The 20073-nt window shown below is 32.5% G+C and overlaps 2 protein-coding genes across 5 annotated transcripts in view; one reads left to right on the forward strand and one right to left on the reverse strand.

Annotated features, from left to right (window-relative positions):
- Positions 1–7806, forward strand: part of FoxK (Forkhead box K) — a 36876-nt gene extending 29070 nt beyond the window's left edge. The window contains exons 3-8 of the mRNA XM_076419039.1: positions 1521–1681; positions 1991–2236; positions 4031–4176; positions 4252–4556; positions 5985–6090; positions 6150–7806. Coding sequence (XP_076275154.1) covers positions 1521–1681; positions 1991–2236; positions 4031–4176; positions 4252–4556; positions 5985–6090; positions 6150–6297 — 1112 coding nt within the window. The 3' untranslated portion in view covers positions 6298–7806. The remainder of the gene's footprint in view (positions 1–1520; positions 1682–1990; positions 2237–4030; positions 4177–4251; positions 4557–5984; positions 6091–6149) is intronic.
- A 3777-nt stretch (positions 7807–11583) lies between these two features.
- Positions 11584–19555, reverse strand: lds (transcription termination factor lodestar). 4 transcript variants are annotated; one of them, XM_076403517.1, is made up of 19 exons: positions 19366–19555; positions 19053–19298; positions 18877–18987; positions 18756–18824; positions 18620–18673; positions 18470–18535; positions 18272–18416; positions 18077–18204; positions 17434–17941; positions 15335–15661; positions 14749–14894; positions 14522–14679; positions 14203–14296; positions 13864–14152; positions 13660–13802; positions 13366–13596; positions 12172–12381; positions 11931–12088; positions 11584–11868 (listed from the first exon to the last, which is right to left on the reverse strand). In XM_076403517.1, the coding sequence occupies exons 2-19, from the start codon at positions 19275–19277 to the stop codon at positions 11721–11723; spliced, it is 3210 nt and encodes a 1069-aa protein (XP_076259632.1). In that variant the 5' UTR covers positions 19278–19298; positions 19366–19555; the 3' UTR covers positions 11584–11720. The 4 variants fall into 4 exon arrangements, with proteins under 4 accessions (XP_076259632.1, XP_076259640.1, XP_076259648.1 ...); XM_076403525.1 differs by having other exon boundaries at positions 19053–19289; positions 19366–19489; XM_076403533.1 differs by lacking the exon at positions 18620–18673.
- Positions 19556–20073: the final 518 nt, after the last annotated feature.

Below are 20073 nucleotides of genomic sequence, written 5' to 3' on the forward strand. Positions count from 1 at the left end.
ATTGTTCAATTAAACGGAATTGAATAACATATCAATAAAAAAAACAGAAGTTGGCCAACAATCACTCTCAGGTTACTTACAGTACTCTTTAACTTATTCTACTAAAATTCGGGCAGAGGCGTCAAAGTTAGATGTGTTAGCCTACCAAAGACGAATTAAAAATTACTCAAAGTTCTAGTCGCGGTCTATTGGATTTAGCAATACCAAAACTTAGAAAACAAAGGCTAACTGAAGCGGAAGTACAAGTGAAGACTTCAGCCAATCATAGACACCTTCAGGAGACATAAGAGAAGTAATGCAGCAGTCGAGCGATTGCTACGCTATTATAACGAGTACGCGATGTTGCCGGTTTACTCCAATAGTTCACTAAATTAATAGCATATTATTTTTAATATCTTTATAAATAATTAAAAATAATTATATAGGTACTGCTTTATCTGACTGTATTATAAAAATATAAAATTCAATTCATACTTTAATTTTTATTGTTACAAAATCCAGATATTAACTTTTTAAATGTTTATTAATAAACGTTAGTGTAATCATACCGACGTAATCGCCACATTCATCCACATCGTTATTCTTCTTATATGAATACAATTCATACAATATGGCAACATTGCGAACGAAAATATATTTTTATATATTTTCCTAGTCGTGCCATTAAGTGATTTCTGTAGCCGTTTGTTGTTTTGTATCAAAGTCGAACTCCAAAATATTTTCTTTATTTTAATATCCCATAAGGGCACATTTAAAACTAATATATTAAATCCTAGACTGCTTATAATTGACACTTACAAGTAGTAGGTATGACTTTGAAAAAAGTTACTTTTCAAAGTTCTACATCGTATTCGAATTATTTAGATTCGACGAATAATTTTGATATTTTTATCAATCTTTGGCTTTAACATTTTTGTAACCGTGTATTTAAAATTGACAATTGATCACGTAGTATTAGTACGTTTAGTACAGAATATACTAAACTTTGTAATTAAAAAAATAATGTGTAGACAGAAGGGCCCCGCTTCTACCTTTCATACACATCTAGAATATACCCTCGCCAAACCCTTTTTTAGATCTTTACCTCCGTGGGTAGCTTTTTATTGATTTGTCAACCCTTCATTATAAAATGAGAAATAAACGATCACCTATCTGTAACAAAACAGGAAAGGCTAAAAACTCAATTCTCTGATTTCGAACTTAAGAGTTCCTTAAACGATATATTGTATTTAAGAGAGTTAGATTTGTTCCAGTTAGTAATCTCACTGTCTCAGCTAAATAATAATTATCTAATATCATATAATATCATATTTTTTTTAGAATTGGTACTCCCATCCCAGTTTCCATTTCCGAATTTCACCGAAAGTACCTCCAGTTAGCAATACAATCTTCATCATCAATCTTCAATTTCAATCAGTTTGAACATTTAATGGCAATAAATTATAAAATAAAACATTTATACTTTTAGATGTTAATGCATATTATATAACTGACTTTAATTACTCTCATTTCGTTTCTAGGTGGACAACATGGTGTCAGTCATGGTAAGAGAAACGTTCATGCTGACTTGCAGATGGTGGCCGCCTACGCAGCTGCCCAGGTGGCCCACAGAGACGATGGCCAACACGTTCAACAGAACCACAGTCCTGAATATAGGCACAATTCGTCCAATGGAAGTTCTGTAAGTTTTCTATCCTTTAATCAATTAATCTCTTTATTATTCTGATCTAATTTTCAGATTTTTTTTTCAGTTAATAATTTACTAATATGTATAATATTTAATATTAGTTGTTGTAAATAATGTTCTTATCTCTTTGCATGCAATGCCATTTGTTATTAGCAGGTTTATCAAATGAACTTTGTTATGTTATAATTATAGTAACTCTAAATCCTATATTCAACTTTGAGTGTCCCGTTTAGACAGTGTGCGCTTTAGCTTAATGCAATGAACAACTATACAAACAACCGTTAAGTTTTTAAATTATTTTAGGCGCCTTCTGTGGTGATCAACGATGGGAGCTACGCAGCGAGTGGTAGCAATAAGGATGACTCAAAACCGCCATTTTCGTACGCTCAGTTAATAGTACAAGCCATAGCCAGTGCCCCCGATAAGCAGCTCACCCTCTCAGGAATCTATAGTTACATTACCAAACATTATCCATACTATAGAACCGCCGATAAGGGCTGGCAAAACTCTATTAGACATAATCTTAGTCTGAATAGGTATTTCATCAAGGTAAGGAAATTATAATATTTACTTAGGTAATGAAACTCTGTAATAACCCGATTTATATGTTATTGGTTCCTAATTATATGTTAAGGTGTATTGCTAATATCATATGTGTCGATTAATTCATTAAAAGTATCTTAAATTTGCAGCTATATATTAGACTAGACTTTTCTGTATATTCTTTATATTCTGTAGTCAGATTTGATATTGATAACATTTTAGCCTACTGCTGTTGAGGATTTTTAATAACTTGGCTGCATATTATTTTTGGGGTATGTTTAACTGTCAAAGGACTTGATCCAATACATTTTCAGTCAATTGGTGTAGTAGCCATATTTCCTCCTTTTTTATTTTTTCTATCGCGTGTAAACGCCTAAAACCAATTGATTCTTAAACTGCAAGCTGTTTATTACGCCTAAAACCAATTGATTCTTAAACTGCAAGCTGTTTATTAGGAGTTCTTTGTGATTTTGAGCTGGATTTTCAATATTCAAAAATATTTTCACATCATTCAGTTCTGTGATTCTACTCCGTTGTTGTTTTATTAGACTTTAACCTTTTACTCCCATATTAATAGAGCTAAACATCACCTTATAAGCTTCATTTTTTTTATTCGCTTGTATTAAAACGAATCCATAAATAAACAATTGCAGTTCATATTAGTTTTAGCAACTTTTCCAACTATTTTATATCTAAAACAATTGCTTGTTATTGATATAATAGACATACACAGTAAATTTTCTAACAAAAAAAAACTCAAATGTGAGTCAAGATAACACGTTAAGATCATTATCGTATCCCAGGATTTTTTGCCCTGCTTCTTTTTAAGCATCGTTTAGAGTGGATGGTAAAGATGGATTTCCAATTAGCATTTTAGTGTTTGGACGAAACGACAAACGCGTCAAGTTATTATCCGTTTCCATAAATATTTTAGCGATGACAAAACATTCGATTTTTAATACATAACTATTATTCGTTGGTTCAATCTATACCATTGACTAACCAAATAACAAATTTCCACCAACCATTAAAATTTGCAAGCATCTTAAATAGCACATTTTAAACACTCTTTCATGAAAACAAAATTATTAAAGCAGGAAATTACATCTTTTTCGATTTTAACGAAAACTCATCACAAATAAACAGGATAAATTAAGATCTGTTAACACACATGTGATATTTTAATGATCAGTTATTGAACTAATGCACTGGTTTTGTTTGAAACGTAAACGCTATGTTTTTCTATGTGGAATACAATTAACAGTCATATCAACAAGATGGAAATGGTACAAAATTTGGATTGGTTCAACTTACCAGTTTAGATAACGATGTTTAATTGTAAGAGACTCTGCTAGACAGCTAGAAAGGAGACAACTTTGCTGATTTGATAAACAACGGATTTTATCCCTTTCTGCAATGTATTTCTCTGATTATTGTCACATTTGGAATCTTCCATTAAATATTCCGTTAAAATCACTATTCACTTCGTCTGATTCTCTGTATCAGATAAATTTTCGTTTCACATAAATTGTTTCAAACGTCTAAATTAGACCCCTAAATTGTCTACATGCACAAAGAAAAGATACATATACAGAATAAATTAAACAGTAATAAAATGAAGTTAACAATATAACTAAAATGTTATTGCGTCGTAACACCTCGCTTATAGATGTGATATCAAAATAAAGTCTACTGATTCTTTGTTAATCAATCTCATTTTGAAACAATATGAACTGTGTCCGATTAATTTTTATTATTCCATAATGTTTTTTATAAGTACTAAGTGATATTTATGTTTAGGTTCCGAGAAGTCAAGAAGAGCCCGGAAAAGGTTCATTCTGGAGGATTGATCCGCAGTCGGAGTCGAAATTGATCGAGCAGGCGTTCAGGCGCCGCAGGCAGCGTGGGGTGTCGTGTTTCAGGGCGCCATTTGGGTTAAGCTCCAGGTAAAGGATCATCGAACACAATGTTTTAAGCTTACAAAAAAAAAGTTTGATATACAATTATGATTTTTATTTTAGGAGTGCGCCAGCCTCACCGTCGCACCTCGGCATATCCGATGTCATGACGCCGGAGTCGCTGTCGCGCGAGGGTTCGCCAACCATGGAACACGCCATCGACGCTAGCCAGTCGGCACCTGGCAGTCCCGGCTCGAATGGAGCTCGGGCAGGCTCAGGGAACATGATCGGTCATCAGCAGATGTCAGCTTTAGTGGGGGCATCCAAGGCGCGGTTGATGTTGCCTCAGCATCACCAGGAACAGTATCTAGAACAACAGCAAGTAATTGAGAGGCCGTCATCTAACGGCCAACAAGAATACAGGGAAGGTGAGTTTTCATATTTTTATTTAAACCTATTTTGCTTCAGTCGCTGTCAATACAATAATTAATGTTAGCACTTAATAGTTGTGTTCAATGTTAGATTCTTCATTTTATTTTTCAATTGATAATTATATATTTTTAGGAATGCAAAAGATACTTTGTTTCGCGATTACCTCCACACTAATAAAGCAATACATTTCTGCTTATTATTCTAATCTTTTGAATCCACTGGATGTAAAAATTTATTTAAAAAGTCGGACTTATATAGTTTTCATCAAAACTCAATAAGTCACAACCTATTTGTCAAATTTGGCCCCTTCCCAGTTATTTCCTATTTATTACATTTCAATAATTTGATGCACATATAATGGAAACTAAAGAGGTTCTTTTAATTCATCAAATTTGGTTTCCTTTAAATGGAGTCATATTTATAAATTAGTTGAATATAAGCCATGTTTACATTAACTAAAATGTTTTGATAACTGTTATCAAATACTATTATTTATACACCAAATATGATGTTTTCAATTAATTTTATTAATGAACATAAAGATGAGGATTAAGCAGAATATTTTTAGATAAAAGTCGCTATCTGGTCTTTAATGAATTTGTTACATTAATTAGAGAATAAATTTAAGTTCGTTTTTATTCTCATTAAAAGTAATATTAAATATGTAATAATTATTATACGCATGACTTAATTTTTACAGATATTCGGAAAATGTACTTCATATAGAAAATAGACGACGAATTTAGTTGTGGAAATGTTGGTCAGTGAAAAATGGTCCTATGTACATCGTTCAACGTGATTATACAAGAGAGTGGACGCGATCATCATGAAGTCGCGCTTTGTCATATAGAATGCCTGCTATGACTGGCCTGCCTTCTTGATCGATTTCTTTGGTTTTGTTCAGTTTTTCGGGATAACGTTTTACAATTAGCGTCTGATCGATTTCCAGACAATATCGCACCACTTTTACGTCTTCCCACAGAATAACTTTTCTTTAAGTGGGAGTCCTGCTTTAACCTAGATACACTGGGTAGCCTGAAATTACCTACGATGGAAGTTATTGTCAAAAATATACTTTTCACCAGCCCATCGATCAACACTTGTTGGATTCAACTTTTTACACGTTTTATAAAAAAGCGAAGTTTTTCTTACGACTATGTCGATTGTATGGTTGTTGTAAACTCAGCTATTATGACAACTCATATGTAAACCGGTCATTTAGTGTTCTTACATTTCCAAAATTATGACAACAGATATTTCCATTTTAAATATAACTTTAAGTTTCAATAAATCAGTACTTAACATGTATTATTACTTATGTACTAAATACTATTATATACTATTATTATAAAAATAAAGCATACATCTCTATAACGGTATAATAATTATGCTGGCTGAAATAATTTTAATATTTATATTTCCAGAGAAATTTCATCCCAATTCATTAGAGGAAAGATCATTGTCCCCTGGAGCTTTCTCGCCTCAACCTCAACCCGTAATTGTCCAAACTGCAAACTACTCACCTTACAGGTAATTTTAGTGTTTATTACCGAAAAACATTCACCTTAAATGTTTAATATCCGCTTTAGCGGTAACAATAGTTACGGCAACTTAGGGTTAGACCTGAAGAGACACGTGGACGATCAGAGCGTAGCAAGTCCATCCAGCTCGGTGGAACTGGAAGACCCAGAAATGAAACGACAACGTCTGGTCCAGCCTAAGTACGAGACGGAATAGATGAGTAGATGCAGTTTTTTTCCTCCTTTCCACATGGAATAAACAACCGTCGTGTTCCCTCATCCAAAACAAAACAGCTGGATAGAACGTAGAAATTGTACGAAAATATAATGCCGCTCTTTTGGCCACTTCCGATGCCAGGACGGCGAAATAAGTAGCTGGTATTATTTGGAGGTGGCTAAAAGCAGCTGAGACACAACTCGTGGAATCAAGTTTTTATCGCAACTGTGGCTCTTTTTGAGGTACGGTGCAATACAGAGCCCATTTAAAATAAAACGACATCAACACGTAAAAAATGCATAGTGGTTTCTTTTTATTTTTCATGTTACGGGTCAAAAAACTCAAATTACGACAAATAAGTTATGCGAATGACGAGCCTATAAGGGGATAGTAATAATTAAATTAGACAACTTTTACAAACATTCGACGCTAGTCGTTAAATTTTTAGGTGTAATATTGTTTTTCTTTTTTTAGATAATTTTTTTTGTAGATCAAAAGGTTTTGACCAAAACTGAAGCATGATCTGGCAAACGTAAGTAATCATAGCTTTCATGTGGGTTTCCTTAAAATTTTATTCCAAAAGAAGTCTTTTCGGAATAGCGATCAATCTACTTCACAAGTCACCACTAATCTAGAAGCAGAATGTTGCATTTAAAATGGAATTGAAAAAGTAGTGAAAAGCGACCAATCAATTTACTTTCCTTCCAGTAAGCCCCAAGTGCAATATAATATTATGCTCCTAACAATATTTCCCCTTTGTATTTATAAAAGCAAGCATAAAAATCTTTATATATGTATCAAATGAAAATCTCATTAAGTAAGCTTGTAATTGACTAACTCTAAATGATGGTCGGACATTTGTTGTGCTACTATACCCTGTTTTGTTTTAATTATTATGGCATTCTACAAACCAAAATATGCAGGCAAGTGTCTTAATATACATATTAGTATTGTTAAAGTTCAAAGGACGCTTTGTTCGTTATTGTTTTACCAAATCTTTATAAGCGTGAATGCAAAACATTTCAATTTATAACAGAGACCCTTAAAATTGAGGCAAAATAAGCACATTCCTCGAAACAAAATAACCCGATTCTTTTTGTAGAAACATGTTTACCTTACCACTCGCTTTATATTATCACAAGAATGCCCTCACTATATTTATTCTGTCATATTACTTGCCATATTGTGTAAATAACTCGTTATAGACAAATCAAGATTTCGGTAGTTCATTTGAACCAGTACCATTAAAAATAATATTCTGGAGGTACAAGCGAAACGATTTGAAAGAAAGGGCGTTTTGTATTGTGTTAAAATAATGAAAAGCTTTTGCTAATCTACAAACTTTGTTCCGTTATTGTAAAAAGCAGTTCTTACAGTTGCGGAGAGCTTCACTTGTAAAAACTGTTTGTACTCTGTTTTTCGACTATCCAATGGTCTTACTGTTAGTTATATGTACACAAGAAATTGTAAACGTAGGGATTAAAATAAATATAAGTTAATTGCTGTGAATATTGTGGTTATTTAATAATTTATTATACCCTAAAACGTGATTAAGTTTTCACTAACTTTATTTTGTAAAACAACTAGTGACCCACACGGATAGTAGAGCATATTAGGCCTACTTGTTTTTTCTGTCGTAGTATCGCGGCGAATGTGCTTGAAATTATTTTTGTTATATATACTGTGATTTCTTCCGCAACCGAGTCTAGTAGTACTAAGTAACTGGATTTCTAGAATTCTTCAACGGTGTAACTCATTTGTGGAGCAATAATAAATTGACAAAAATAGAAATATTTAAGTGTTCTTGTTTGTTATATTTTAGTTATATTTTAGCGTATAGGTTTCTAAACTTCTAGGTAATGTAACACTCACCAAATCTTTATTATTATATGAAATTTTATTCACATAATTATCAAATACACTACTTTTTTTATTCCATCGTTTAACTTTTAATGTGAAGAATTAAATTGTTTTATTTTTATCCATTCGGAGATTTAAAAGTTCAATTATTAGAGCCTATTAAAAATAATCGAAATTAATAGGTTCGACGCATCGATGAAAAAGTTGAATTATTCGCATTCCATTCGCAGAACATTTGGCTAATATATTCCAACCAAACGATATAGAATCTACAATAGATACAAATACTGTTTATCAGCCCGATATAGCTGTAAATATGATTTCTCCAATGGAAGTTGCCACAGAAATTGACAATCTCAATCCTAAAGAGCCTCCTGGAATTAATGATATTTCAAAAACATCTACAAAATAAGCAGATTGCTACCGCGGAATTACTATCGAGTGCTCGAATCATATCTTTTTGAAAACAATTTTATAGTTTTGTATGAAGGGACATTCTCAACACGTAAACCTTTTCGGCTGGAGTTCCCCAGGATACTGTGTTGGAACCATTCCTGTATCTGCTCTATATTGCGGATATCCCAACAATAAAATAAACACTACTTGGGACATTTACGACATTTGCCGACGACACAGTTACCGTGCAAAAGATATATCTCGACTTATCTAAGGCTGTATAAAAAGTCCAAGTATCAGTCAACATGATTTACAAGTGGACTTGAGAAGAAAAGTGAATTGAAAGAGACCGGAAAATACACCTTAATAGCTTCAAATCTGTGTTAATTTTGCGTTGCGGCGAAATGACAAAAACTTAATTATATCATTTTACGGATGCCCGATTCCTCAAGCAGAATCAGCTAAATACCTTGGCATACATCTTGATGATAGGTTAAATTGGAAACATCATCAAAAAGCAGAACTGATTAGACTCAAAGTCAAGCGGCTGTACTGGTTAGTCGGTCAAACGACTCTCAACTTAATCCAAAATCAAAGAACAAAGTTCAGCGATTAATTACCAATGCGATTAAACCAAGATTTTGGCTAAAAACATGAAATAAGGTTGCTAAATCACAGCGACCTGGAAGCAATACAGTTACTGCACAACAGGCAAGAAAACAGAGGAATGAAGCGAACCAAAACACACGAACTTTGTATATAAATGTATTCTTAGTATTAATTACTTTTTTACTGCTTGAGATCGCTTTTATATTCCAACACAATATTTGTGCATTGTACATTCATTAAATTGTATTAGATTAAATAATTATAGTTTTATTTTGATACGAGATAGCTTAGACCAAATTTCAGGTAAATTGGTTCAGTAGAACTTGAGATGTCATGTTAACCATCTTGAAAAAAGGAGTTTCGAGAAAAATGCGTTTAGAATTTGGTTTTTAGATAAAGCGTCTACATCTCTGAGAATAACTTAAATTTTTGAAAAATGCTGTTATGGCATATTCTTGAGGGGTTAAGCGTTGATGATATAAAAAAGGTCTTTTTTTTAAATTTCTAGACTGGAATATCCCCTAAAAGTGCTTAAAGGCGTTTCGTGATAACAGCGGACACCTGGAAATTCTGTATGAACGATTTGTGTGTATGGCTTTCTCTCGCAGCACTTTATGGATTTTGATATCCGCATCTGTCATAAACAATAACAAACAACATAGTCGAATCTCAAGACATAAAGAAAATAAAAGCGTCATAATCTCTATTCAACGTTGTATATTAATGTATTATTGGACATATAAATATTTGGGTTAAGCAACCATATGACCACCATGCATCCTGTATATATGGTTGCATAAATTAATGTTAGAGTAATTGCCCTAAAATTTAAAATTGTATGAACGCTATAGCGCATGCTCGTGCTAAAGCCATCTAGTCAAAGAAAGATCCCATCTTGATTTATTCTGTATTGTTTGTAAAGTATAAATACAGATCAACTTGTTGAATCCAGTGTTTTAATTGCCCCCACGTTCACCAAATCGGTTCTAAATACACTAGTGTGTATTTTGGTCTCTTTTTTAATCCATCTCAGTTCAAAAGATCTCAATTTTTGTAAATCAACATTTCTCAGTCACTTTTTTAAACTCAAATCTACCAATTACTCATTAAGGACAACAATTTAAAAAATTAGCTTAATAATATTAACAACTAGCTGACCCGACAGACTTCGTCCTGTCAAAAAGATTTGTAATGTGGCAGTTTTTGTGCCTACGTATTTTAAAAAATTCTCCTGAACAGAACCATCACCCTGGTGATAGGGCGTTGTGAATAAAAAATAATTAAATACAACATATATAAGGATTGAAAAGTAAGTAATCGCTTTATTGTTAATCATGTGAATCATAATTATTATTATTATTATCATTGTAGTGCTTTGTGGGATACGATGTTTTTTGTTTGATTACCTGGCGCATAGATAAACAAATCTGATGGTTTTCCAACACGGGAACAGGCAACATACAATTGACCATGTGAGAAACATGGGTTTTCTAGATTAATATCACAAACACTTAATGATTGCCCCTGGGACTTGTTTATAGTCATAGCAAAAGCAAGCCGCACTGGAAACTGTAGTCGTTTAAACTCAAATGGCACATCAGTCGGAATCATTGGGATGCTCGGTATGAGAACATCTTCTCCTTTATACTTTCCTTTGAGTATAGTTGCTTCTATCACATTGTTTAGTAATTTTTTATCGCTAACCGTGTACCGTTGCAAAGACGCGGTTGGTTGATATTTCGCAACATTATAACCACCGATCCAACCTTTAATTGAAGATTGTGAGGTGGCAATCCTGGCAAATCCAGCGAGTTTAAAAATTCCGGTGGATAGTTGACTACATCATCTTGATTAGTAGCCGAATCAACTGATTTATATATCCTCAATTCGCCTGTAATTTGTTCTTGAATTTTGAAATTTAATTCATTTACATCTATGTTTTTTGCAGCCAGTATAGCTCGTTCGCTCAACCAATCATGGTTTCTGTAATTTTGAGAAACATCTGGAAACACCTTCTGAATAAGTTCATCTTTTGATCGAGTTAACTGACAAAAACTTTGAGGATTGTTGGATATATAAATAATTGGGTGGATGCGCCTACATGCAACGTCCTCATGTATATATATGGTTGCATAAGTCGATATTAAAGTAGTTTCCTGTAAATTATATTGAACGCTAAGGCGCTTGCTCGTGTTAAAACCATCCGGACAGGAGGCAGATCCCGCCATTTTGATGCATTCTGCGTCGGGGCTTTGACCAAGTTGTTTGTAGAAATAAATGGAGAGCAACTCAGTTGAAACCAGTGTTTTAATTACCCAAACACCTTCACCCAATCGGTTTTAACATAATGGTAAAAATATTACTATAATGCTAAAGTAATAGGTTTATTCTGAGGTATAAAGATGTAAAAAAGCCATGGAATTAATGTAAGATATTTTTATTGAAATTGAATTATTGTATCATGAATAAGACTAGTTATAAACTTAGAATCTATAAATCAACAATAGATAACATTATGTACAACTATTCTAGATACATGTTATAACTTATAGTGTAGTTCACATGCCAAAGATCATCTTCAAATCATCAATACTTAATTTACTTTGAATGACTTGTTTTGTACCAGTTAAGACTCCCTCTGCCATACTTAACTTTCTATCTTGGAGACTTTTAATTCTTTCTTCAATTGTGTCCTTTGCCATGAATCTATATTACAGATATTATTAAGTTACTTTGTATTGTCATATTTCAATGTATAGTGCTCTTACTTATATACATATACTGGTTTAGTTTGCCCCACTCTATATATTCTATCTTGGGCCTGGTTTTCTAATTGTGGATTCCAATGAAGATCAAGAAGAAATAAATGATTAGCTCCTACTAAATTCAGACCAACGCCACCAGCAGTTAAAGAAAGAAGTAACACCTGTACAAATAGAACTATATTAATTAAAAAACACATTCAAAACAACGCAGTATATCAATTATTTCTTCAAAAATTGCTATTACTTTCATACTGTCATTGGGGTCATTAAATCGATCCACAATTCCTATCCTTTTGTTGACTGGCACTTTCCCATCAAGTTGATCAAATTCAACATTATACTTATTCAAATGAATAGCCACTAGATTAAGGTATGATGACCATTGGGAGACAATAATAGCCTTATCATCATTGCATAAAACTCGTTCTTCTAGAATCTTCAACATTGCCTTTATCTGAAAATTATTAATTTAATTATTTTGATGACTTATTATTGGGTATCCATAATTTGTTGTTGTATTTACTTTAGTTTTCAGATTTCAATTATTACTACTTCACTATACGTGGGTGGTTCGATAAGTACTTAGAAACAATAGAAAAACGAACATTTTGGAAAAATAGCGATTTGTTTCTCAAATAGTCCTTTTAGCTCGATACACTTGACTCAGCGATGCTTCAACTTCTTTAAATCGTCAAAAAATACATTTTCTCAAGGTCTGCAAAGTGGGCCTCCATGGCCTCCTCCAACCCAAATTCCTGTCTGGCGAGCGACTTTTTCAAGTTCGGAAATAAAAAGAAGTCGCACCGGGTCAAACCTAGAGAATACGGGGGATGGGGCAGCCCTACGGCCGTTTTGCCGTTCTCCAGGCAGACAATATAGATTACATCTTGCTGTGTTATGTAATGTCATTACATTACGTCGTGTTACCAAGGAACAGACTGCGCATGAAAAGCTTCAAACACTGCTCTCAAGTGGTCTCACGGTCTACTGTCTCAGCAATCTCGCGCGCCTTCAATCGGCGGTCTGCCAATACGAGATCGTGGATTTTTGTCATGTTGTCCTCCGTGGTAGCCGTTTTCGGGGCACCTGGACTTGGCTTATCAAAAGCCGAAGTGCGAAACGTTGAAACTCGTTAAACCAATTTTTGACGATTGCCATCGAAGGAGAATAGTCATCGTACACAGCAGCCAAACGCTCTTTGATTACCGCTGCACGATTTCCTTTCCAAAAATATGAATCAAATCACCGCATCCGACTCGGCTGAACTTTCGACCTTCTACAAGAATGCACTAAACGAGAGTAAATTTCTTTTAAGATAGTGGCACCATAGGGCGGTGAGGCCTAAGTGCTTATCGGACCGTTCTCGTAAGTGTGATATCAGTTAGATATGTATAAGTAATAATAAATTATGGATAACTTCACAAATTAACAGTCATACTTTACTACTGCTTCTCTCAGTTGAAAATACTGGATCCGCTGGATTTAAATGCCCCTTGGAGGCTTCTTTTAAAGTCACTTTTTCGTGATGATCGTCATTGTCGTTAAAGGAATTAGCAGGATTATATTCATCTTGATCATTTATGTTAAGTTTATTTAATTGCTCTAGTAAATTCAATTCTTCGCACTCTTCATCTCCTACACCCACATCATCTTTGTTTTCGTCCAACATCTGAAAATATTTCAACAAATATAGTTTTGGCCATTAAAAAAAAAAAAGAAAAAAGAAACGTACCGCTGTTATCAGAGATGGGTGACAGCAAATTTGTCTTAACCTTAACAGAAGCACTAAAATTTCATGTTGGCTAACGTTTTTTACTTTGTTTAGTTTCAAAATTTTCTGTCTCATTTTAAAGTATTCTTGATTGGGAGCATCATCTGAATTAAAAAAAAAAATTAACTACATAGTTATATGATATATATGTATATTTATGCTTACGAGGCAGTTCTGTAAACTTTTTATCAATCACATCTTGGTCTTTCTCGGCTCTTTGATGTAAAAATTGGGCAAATAGTGTTTTTGAAAAAATTAGAACCTTGTGGTAAACTTGAAGCTCATCTTTATCCAGGGTGATTGTGACTAAATCCCAAGTTTTTTGGGGCATTGACGTCAGGGAACCCTTCTCCATTAATTCGGCTTTAGTTCGACGCAGCATCAGTGATGATATAACGGTATGCAAACGTTCTAGTCCTCCTGTAGATTTATCACCCACCCATCTTTTCCATGTCTGTGAATTGATTTTAATAATAAGCATATTAATATTGACTCTATATTTACCTGAAGGTCATCAAAAGGAGTACATCTTAGGTATTTGAGTAAAGCATACATGTCAAGTTCTTTGTTATGCATAGGTGTTCCAGTTAGGGCCCATCTATAAATAAAACGATTTTTATTAAATACTAATCATTACATTAGAGTATTTTTTAACTGCGTACTTTTTAAAAATATTTAATAATTGTTTCTTATAATTTTATGAATGTCTGAATATAACTGTATATGTTAGTGAAATTATTAATGTAGTTTGTATTTATCCGTGCCTCTAAAAGCTGTACATTTGATGCAATACAGAACAAAGTAATACTATTCTTTCTAATACCTTGAAACAGCTGACAATTGGCAACAAGCCTGGGAAGTCTGTGACTTGTAATTCCTGATTTGATGTGCTTCATCGAGAATCACCCGACGCCACTTTATCTTGAAAGCTGGGCTGTTTTTCTCGGCTTCATTATTTATGATCGAATATGTTGTAATGACCTATTTTGGAAACGTTAAAGAACTTATCATGTTTGTATGTTTTTTATGTTAATATAGTAAATAAAGTACCACATCATAATCTGCTAATCTTTTTGCACTTGTTTCCCTTTTTGGCCCATGATACACTAAATATGACAATAAGCCTCTTTTTAGCCGTCGATCAATTTCACCCGACCATTGATTCAATAAACTTGCTGGACAGACTATGAGACTTCCTATTAAAATATGTATAGTAACTATTAACTATATATATTGGGTCGATTTACTAGGTGTTGAAATTAATTTATGGCGTTTTTTCACTAGGTACTGCTTTTTCCCATCTTTTAGTAAAAAAAATTAGACATTATTCCACCTTTAAAGACCCAGTAATTTATTTTTTGCAATCTTTATAAGTGTATTTAAGTGAACAGACCATATGTTATTAATAAGAACATTATATAGTTAATGATCAAACAATTTCTCCCATTATCACTCGATAAAGTTAAAGTGTTTATTCTTTAACTAAATTAAAAAGATCTAATAACGGGAATAGATTATCGGAGGAAATAACGGAATTCTCTATTACCTCGATAGATGCTATATATTACGCTAGCTTTTGTGAAACGCTACGAATTAATTTCAGCACCTAATATAACATTCATTTATATTTATATACCTCCGTTATATTTTCTATTTTTGTTAATAAATCCATCTTCGTCATCGCTCATTTCGTCGTGCTCTGCTTTACTGAGTAGAATTAATGAAATCATGGTGAGTGTTTTTCCTAAACCCATGTCATCAGCTAGTATTCCTCCTGAAGGTTTTGCTTTCTCTCTGAACGTTAACCAAGCTAACGCCCTCTTCTGATGAGGCATTAATTCAACTTTAAGTCCTTTTGGATCTTCGGCATGATCGTTTTCTTTTGGACAGGTTTCCAATGCTCCATGAAGTTGCTGCAATCTGTCCAAAGTTATTGCTTTCTGGTTGTTATAAGTTGACATAGCTAAAAGTACATAATATACATATATATTACTTTCTACATATTTTAGGTGACCATTTATGCGTTTCTTAGAATAGGACACCTTTGATCTACATTTTAAACAAATTAAGCAAATTATTATTGAATATTACTAAATAATTATATATATAATTGCTAAACATTGTGGATGATCCACAATGAAGATTTGAGCTAATTCTGAGGCTGATTTTTTTTGTAGTTTTTGTTCTCTGGTACATATGGAATTCATGTTAGAAAACACCGTTTCAATTATAATGTAAGTACGATTTTTAACAATCTATCAAAATTGGCCAAACTCGTCGGTATTTTAGTAGTACAGGTATTAAATGTAGCGTATAACAAAAGTCATATAATTTAATTATATGTTAGAAGTTTTTGATATTCCGTATAAGTTCTATACATTAATTTTAAAGGATCTACAACAGATTGTGTTACTATTTTTCTTTTAACTTTATATTGAAACCCAACTAAAAGGCGTATGTCACTTCGTCGAAGTGTGACTAAAAGGCGTATGTCACTTCGTCGAAGTGTGAACAAACATTGAAAATGTCTAAATTTGTATCAAGTAAATCGCTTTTGCGGAAAGTTTAATAATCATAAAAGTGGTGATTTTGACACCGAAGACAAATAGTGTTCTGGACAGCTAAACAATACTATGAGCTGCTAAAACATGATGAGCATCAGTGGAGATAGCTATCGACTACAATTGACACGTTTGAGCCAATCACTGCGTGAAAAACGGTCAGCATACGAGCAAAGACACAACAATGTTATTTTTCAGCATGACAACACTCGACTACATGTTACAAAACCGGTGGAAACATATTTGAAGTACTACCCCAGCTGCCGTATTCTCTAGACCCTTCTGATTACTACTTGTTCCGACGTATGAATACTGACCTGCTGCGCTTCACTTCTTATGAAAATATCAAAAATGGGTCAATTCATGGAAAGCCTCTTAGTTCTTTCATGATTGAATCTATAAATTACCTGAAGGGTGGCAAAAAGAAACGACTACCGATGCAGAATACTTTGAATAAAAAAATACATTGCACCGATTTTTCACAATAAACCGTCAAAATTAAAAAAATCCTTTCAAATTAATTTATAGCCCCAATAATGGCTATATTACAGAATTATATTACCATTATATGGCGTATCAATTAATTGTTAGAGCATTTTAAGCAAATTTCATATAATAACACAGAACTCAAGCCATAGCTAAATACTTGACATGTTTTCACAACAAATGAAGTCAACAACGAATTTAAGTATGTTAAAGTATAACGGCGTATAACTAACATTGAATATATCGGTCGCGGGAAGAAGCTCTTAGCTGATGAAGAGGGTCTTCTGAAGCATTTTATTTAATTGTCGGCTGTAGCGTTTCACAGCTACTGAGTAGTCGGTTTTTAAGAATTTGTAATAAACCATACAGGTTCTATCAATTTGTATGAAAATTCTGTTTTAATGCCCATCTAGTATGATATTTAATCAAAAGATCTTTTTTGTCACTAAACTGTCTATTCTTTTTATAAAAAGATATTTGATTTTCAAGTTAGTATCAAAGGTGTACTTATTTTTAGATATTACAAACACTTTTATAATCATAAATATGCATAGAAAATTCTGGCGGTAACGGCGTAATGATGAGTCAAATACTAGTCAGTTAGGTGGGCGACAAGGCTACATGCTACTACGCATTTATTTTTTTAAGGAAATATTCTCACTCAAATAATCACATTATACATTTTTACCTTTCTTTCCAAAAGTTTTTGGTTGGACTGCATCAACTCCTGCTTGAAGATCTTCCCACGCTACATTAGCGAATCCAGGCTTAGGCAACTCTACATCTTCCTTTGTTATGGCCATCTGTGCTAACTTAAACCTTTCCTCTTCCAAATTATTCTGTGCCTGCATATATCTCTGTTTTAGTAATTTTCCTTTGTCAGGTAATGCATCCAGATTGATAGTACGCATCATGTTGGCCATCTTGGAGAGTTCCGTTTCTAAACTAGAAATTTTATTCTTTTGAATTTCGAATTCAGTAGGTGTTACATCCAGTTTAACTGAATCCGATGTAGAGGAACGGTCTGAAATATCGACTCCCGATCGATATTGATCTTGTATTGGTTCTACTTTAGCAGGTACATTTTCTTTAACTACAAATGAATTCAGAGTCTGTTGGCGAATGGTTTTTTTTTGTTTCACATTTTTTAGAGGACTCAAAATTGATGTAACAGGAAGCGCTTCACTACTGCTAACCTGAAAAATTAAAATATTAATATTTATACTTTAAATATATTTTAAGAGTATATAAGAGTATATATATGGCTGTATAAAAGTGTAAAAAAAAAGTAAAAATAAATTATCAGTAATAATAAAACTGCTACATCTTACCTCTATAATATCACTTTCATGTTCACTGAGGATTTCAACACTAGAATCAGAAATATCTTTTTCTTCTTTCATGCTTAAGTCAATTTTTGGTGGTTTAAATCCAGGCAACATGGTACTATTATGAATGCCTATGATTTCAACAAAAACATTTATACTAATTATTGAATAATTTTTATGTATATAACTAATTTTTACCTTCAGTATTGAATACGAATTGTTGAGATATTCTGTTTGATTTCATTTTCGCAGATAAATTCATTACATCTTGTGAGGTATTTAAATTGGACACTTTTGTAACAACCTGATGTTCTTGTGCAGTTTGTTCTACATGGCCATCAATCTAAAAACTTTATTAAATTAATGTGTTTAGTTATATAATTAAATCATAATTACATCATGAGAATTGTCTTGGCAATTCTCACTTGAATGTGGCTCCTGAACTGCAACAGCCCCAGAACTCTAAAAGATATATATAAGGTAATTAATAATTATAAATAACAATACATTTCTATTAAGTTAAAAGCAACTAAAATACATCTTTACTTGTAATGGTCCATTCTCACTTGAATCTAAGATTGAATTTTTATCTGATGCATTCTAAAATATAACAAGAAAAAAGCTGAGAAGTATTAATTTCAAATATTTAGATTTTATCTTTTGGGTAAGTAAAAATATTTACATTTTGTACTGGTATTCTTGGTTCTTCATCATCTGAATCAGGTACAATATAGGATGGCTTTCTTTTTGGCTAAAAACAACTTTATATTAACATAACTTTAAAAAATAATCATATTTCTAACTTTTTCTGGCTTCAAGGAATTTCTTGATAATCTGCTGTTATATTTCGAAACATCACTTTTATCTTCTTCGTCATGAAAATCAGATTCACTATCTGAAACTATCTGTCTAGTCTGAAACAGTAATTCATTTAAGTGTTTATATCCAAACTTTATGTTTGTTATTAATTAAAGCTTACTGGCTTCTTTTTAAAATAATATACATCACTTTCCCGATGAGACTGTTTAATTGAATTTGAAGATATATTACTCTCATCTATTTCTGAGGAACTATCAACTTCTGTTTTTTTTCTCATATTTCTTCTATTAATGGGTGAATCCTCAGATTCATCTAGTAAGTTAGTGGAGTTATAAGTATCGTCAGCGTCACTAGATTCTTCGCTAGTATACATAGTGGATTCCATGTTGAAAAAGTTCTACAATAGCTATATTTTAAACAAATAAGATAGTTAATAAAAAAACAATATTATTAGTATATATTACGTGTTTTACCTATAAAAGTTTTGTATACAATTGTGTATTCTTATAAAATAACACTATCACTCTTACATAAAATTACTGTAAATATAAAATGTCAAAAAATAATTTTGTGTTTAAAACAAAAATAAAACTTTATTCAAATGAAACCTAACCGTTAAAATGGATACTAAATTTTTAAATTACGGTTACGTATATCGTATATAGTTATCGGGATGGCGCTCCTGTATAAATATATCTTAGTTTTAGAGACTCCTAATAGATGGCAGGTAACAATTGTTTTAGATCGATATATGTGTATTTCATTCTAAGTTGTTGCTTTTAATTTTATGTGATTAATTTATCATATTGTGAAACAGTATATATTAAAATCATGTATTTTTTGATATTTCAAAGTCCTGATAATTTTTAATTCTATATATACAATATGCATCTCAAACTTTTTTTACAGTTTTCTCTATACAAATATTCGTTTCCTCTGTTCTGCTATAACCGACATCTAGTGAGTAATAATAACGGCTAATAAATCGTTCAAGAAAACTTAAAACCTAAATAATTTTTTTTTATCATTATTAGACAGATACAGAAAATAAAGAGCACTTTATATATTGTGATTACAGAAAGCATATCCATATTATATAGACCCTGTGTTATTGAAGTTCTGATTTTCAGTGTTGGTTTGTATTTCTGCGTATAAGGAGTTATAATTTTACATTATTTTAG

Source organism: Rhynchophorus ferrugineus, unplaced genomic scaffold, assembly GCF_030347505.1.
Source record: "Rhynchophorus ferrugineus isolate W39M unplaced genomic scaffold, kcgeb_rfMv2 rfM1, whole genome shotgun sequence".
Classification (NCBI taxonomy): domain Eukaryota; kingdom Metazoa; phylum Arthropoda; class Insecta; order Coleoptera; family Curculionidae; genus Rhynchophorus; species Rhynchophorus ferrugineus.

Coding starts and splice junctions, on each gene's coding strand:
- lds (XM_076403517.1), bottom strand. CDS start 19,277: ATGGAATCCACTATGTATACTAGCGAAGAATCTAGTGACGCTGACGAT. Junction 18,825..18,876: donor ATTCCTTGAAGCCAGAAAAA/GTTAGAAATATG, acceptor AGTTGTTTTTAG/CCAAAAAGAAAGCCATCCTA. Junction 13,597..13,659: donor ACCCATCTCTGATAACAGCG/GTACGTTTCTTT, acceptor AAATATTTTCAG/ATGTTGGACGAAAACAAAGA.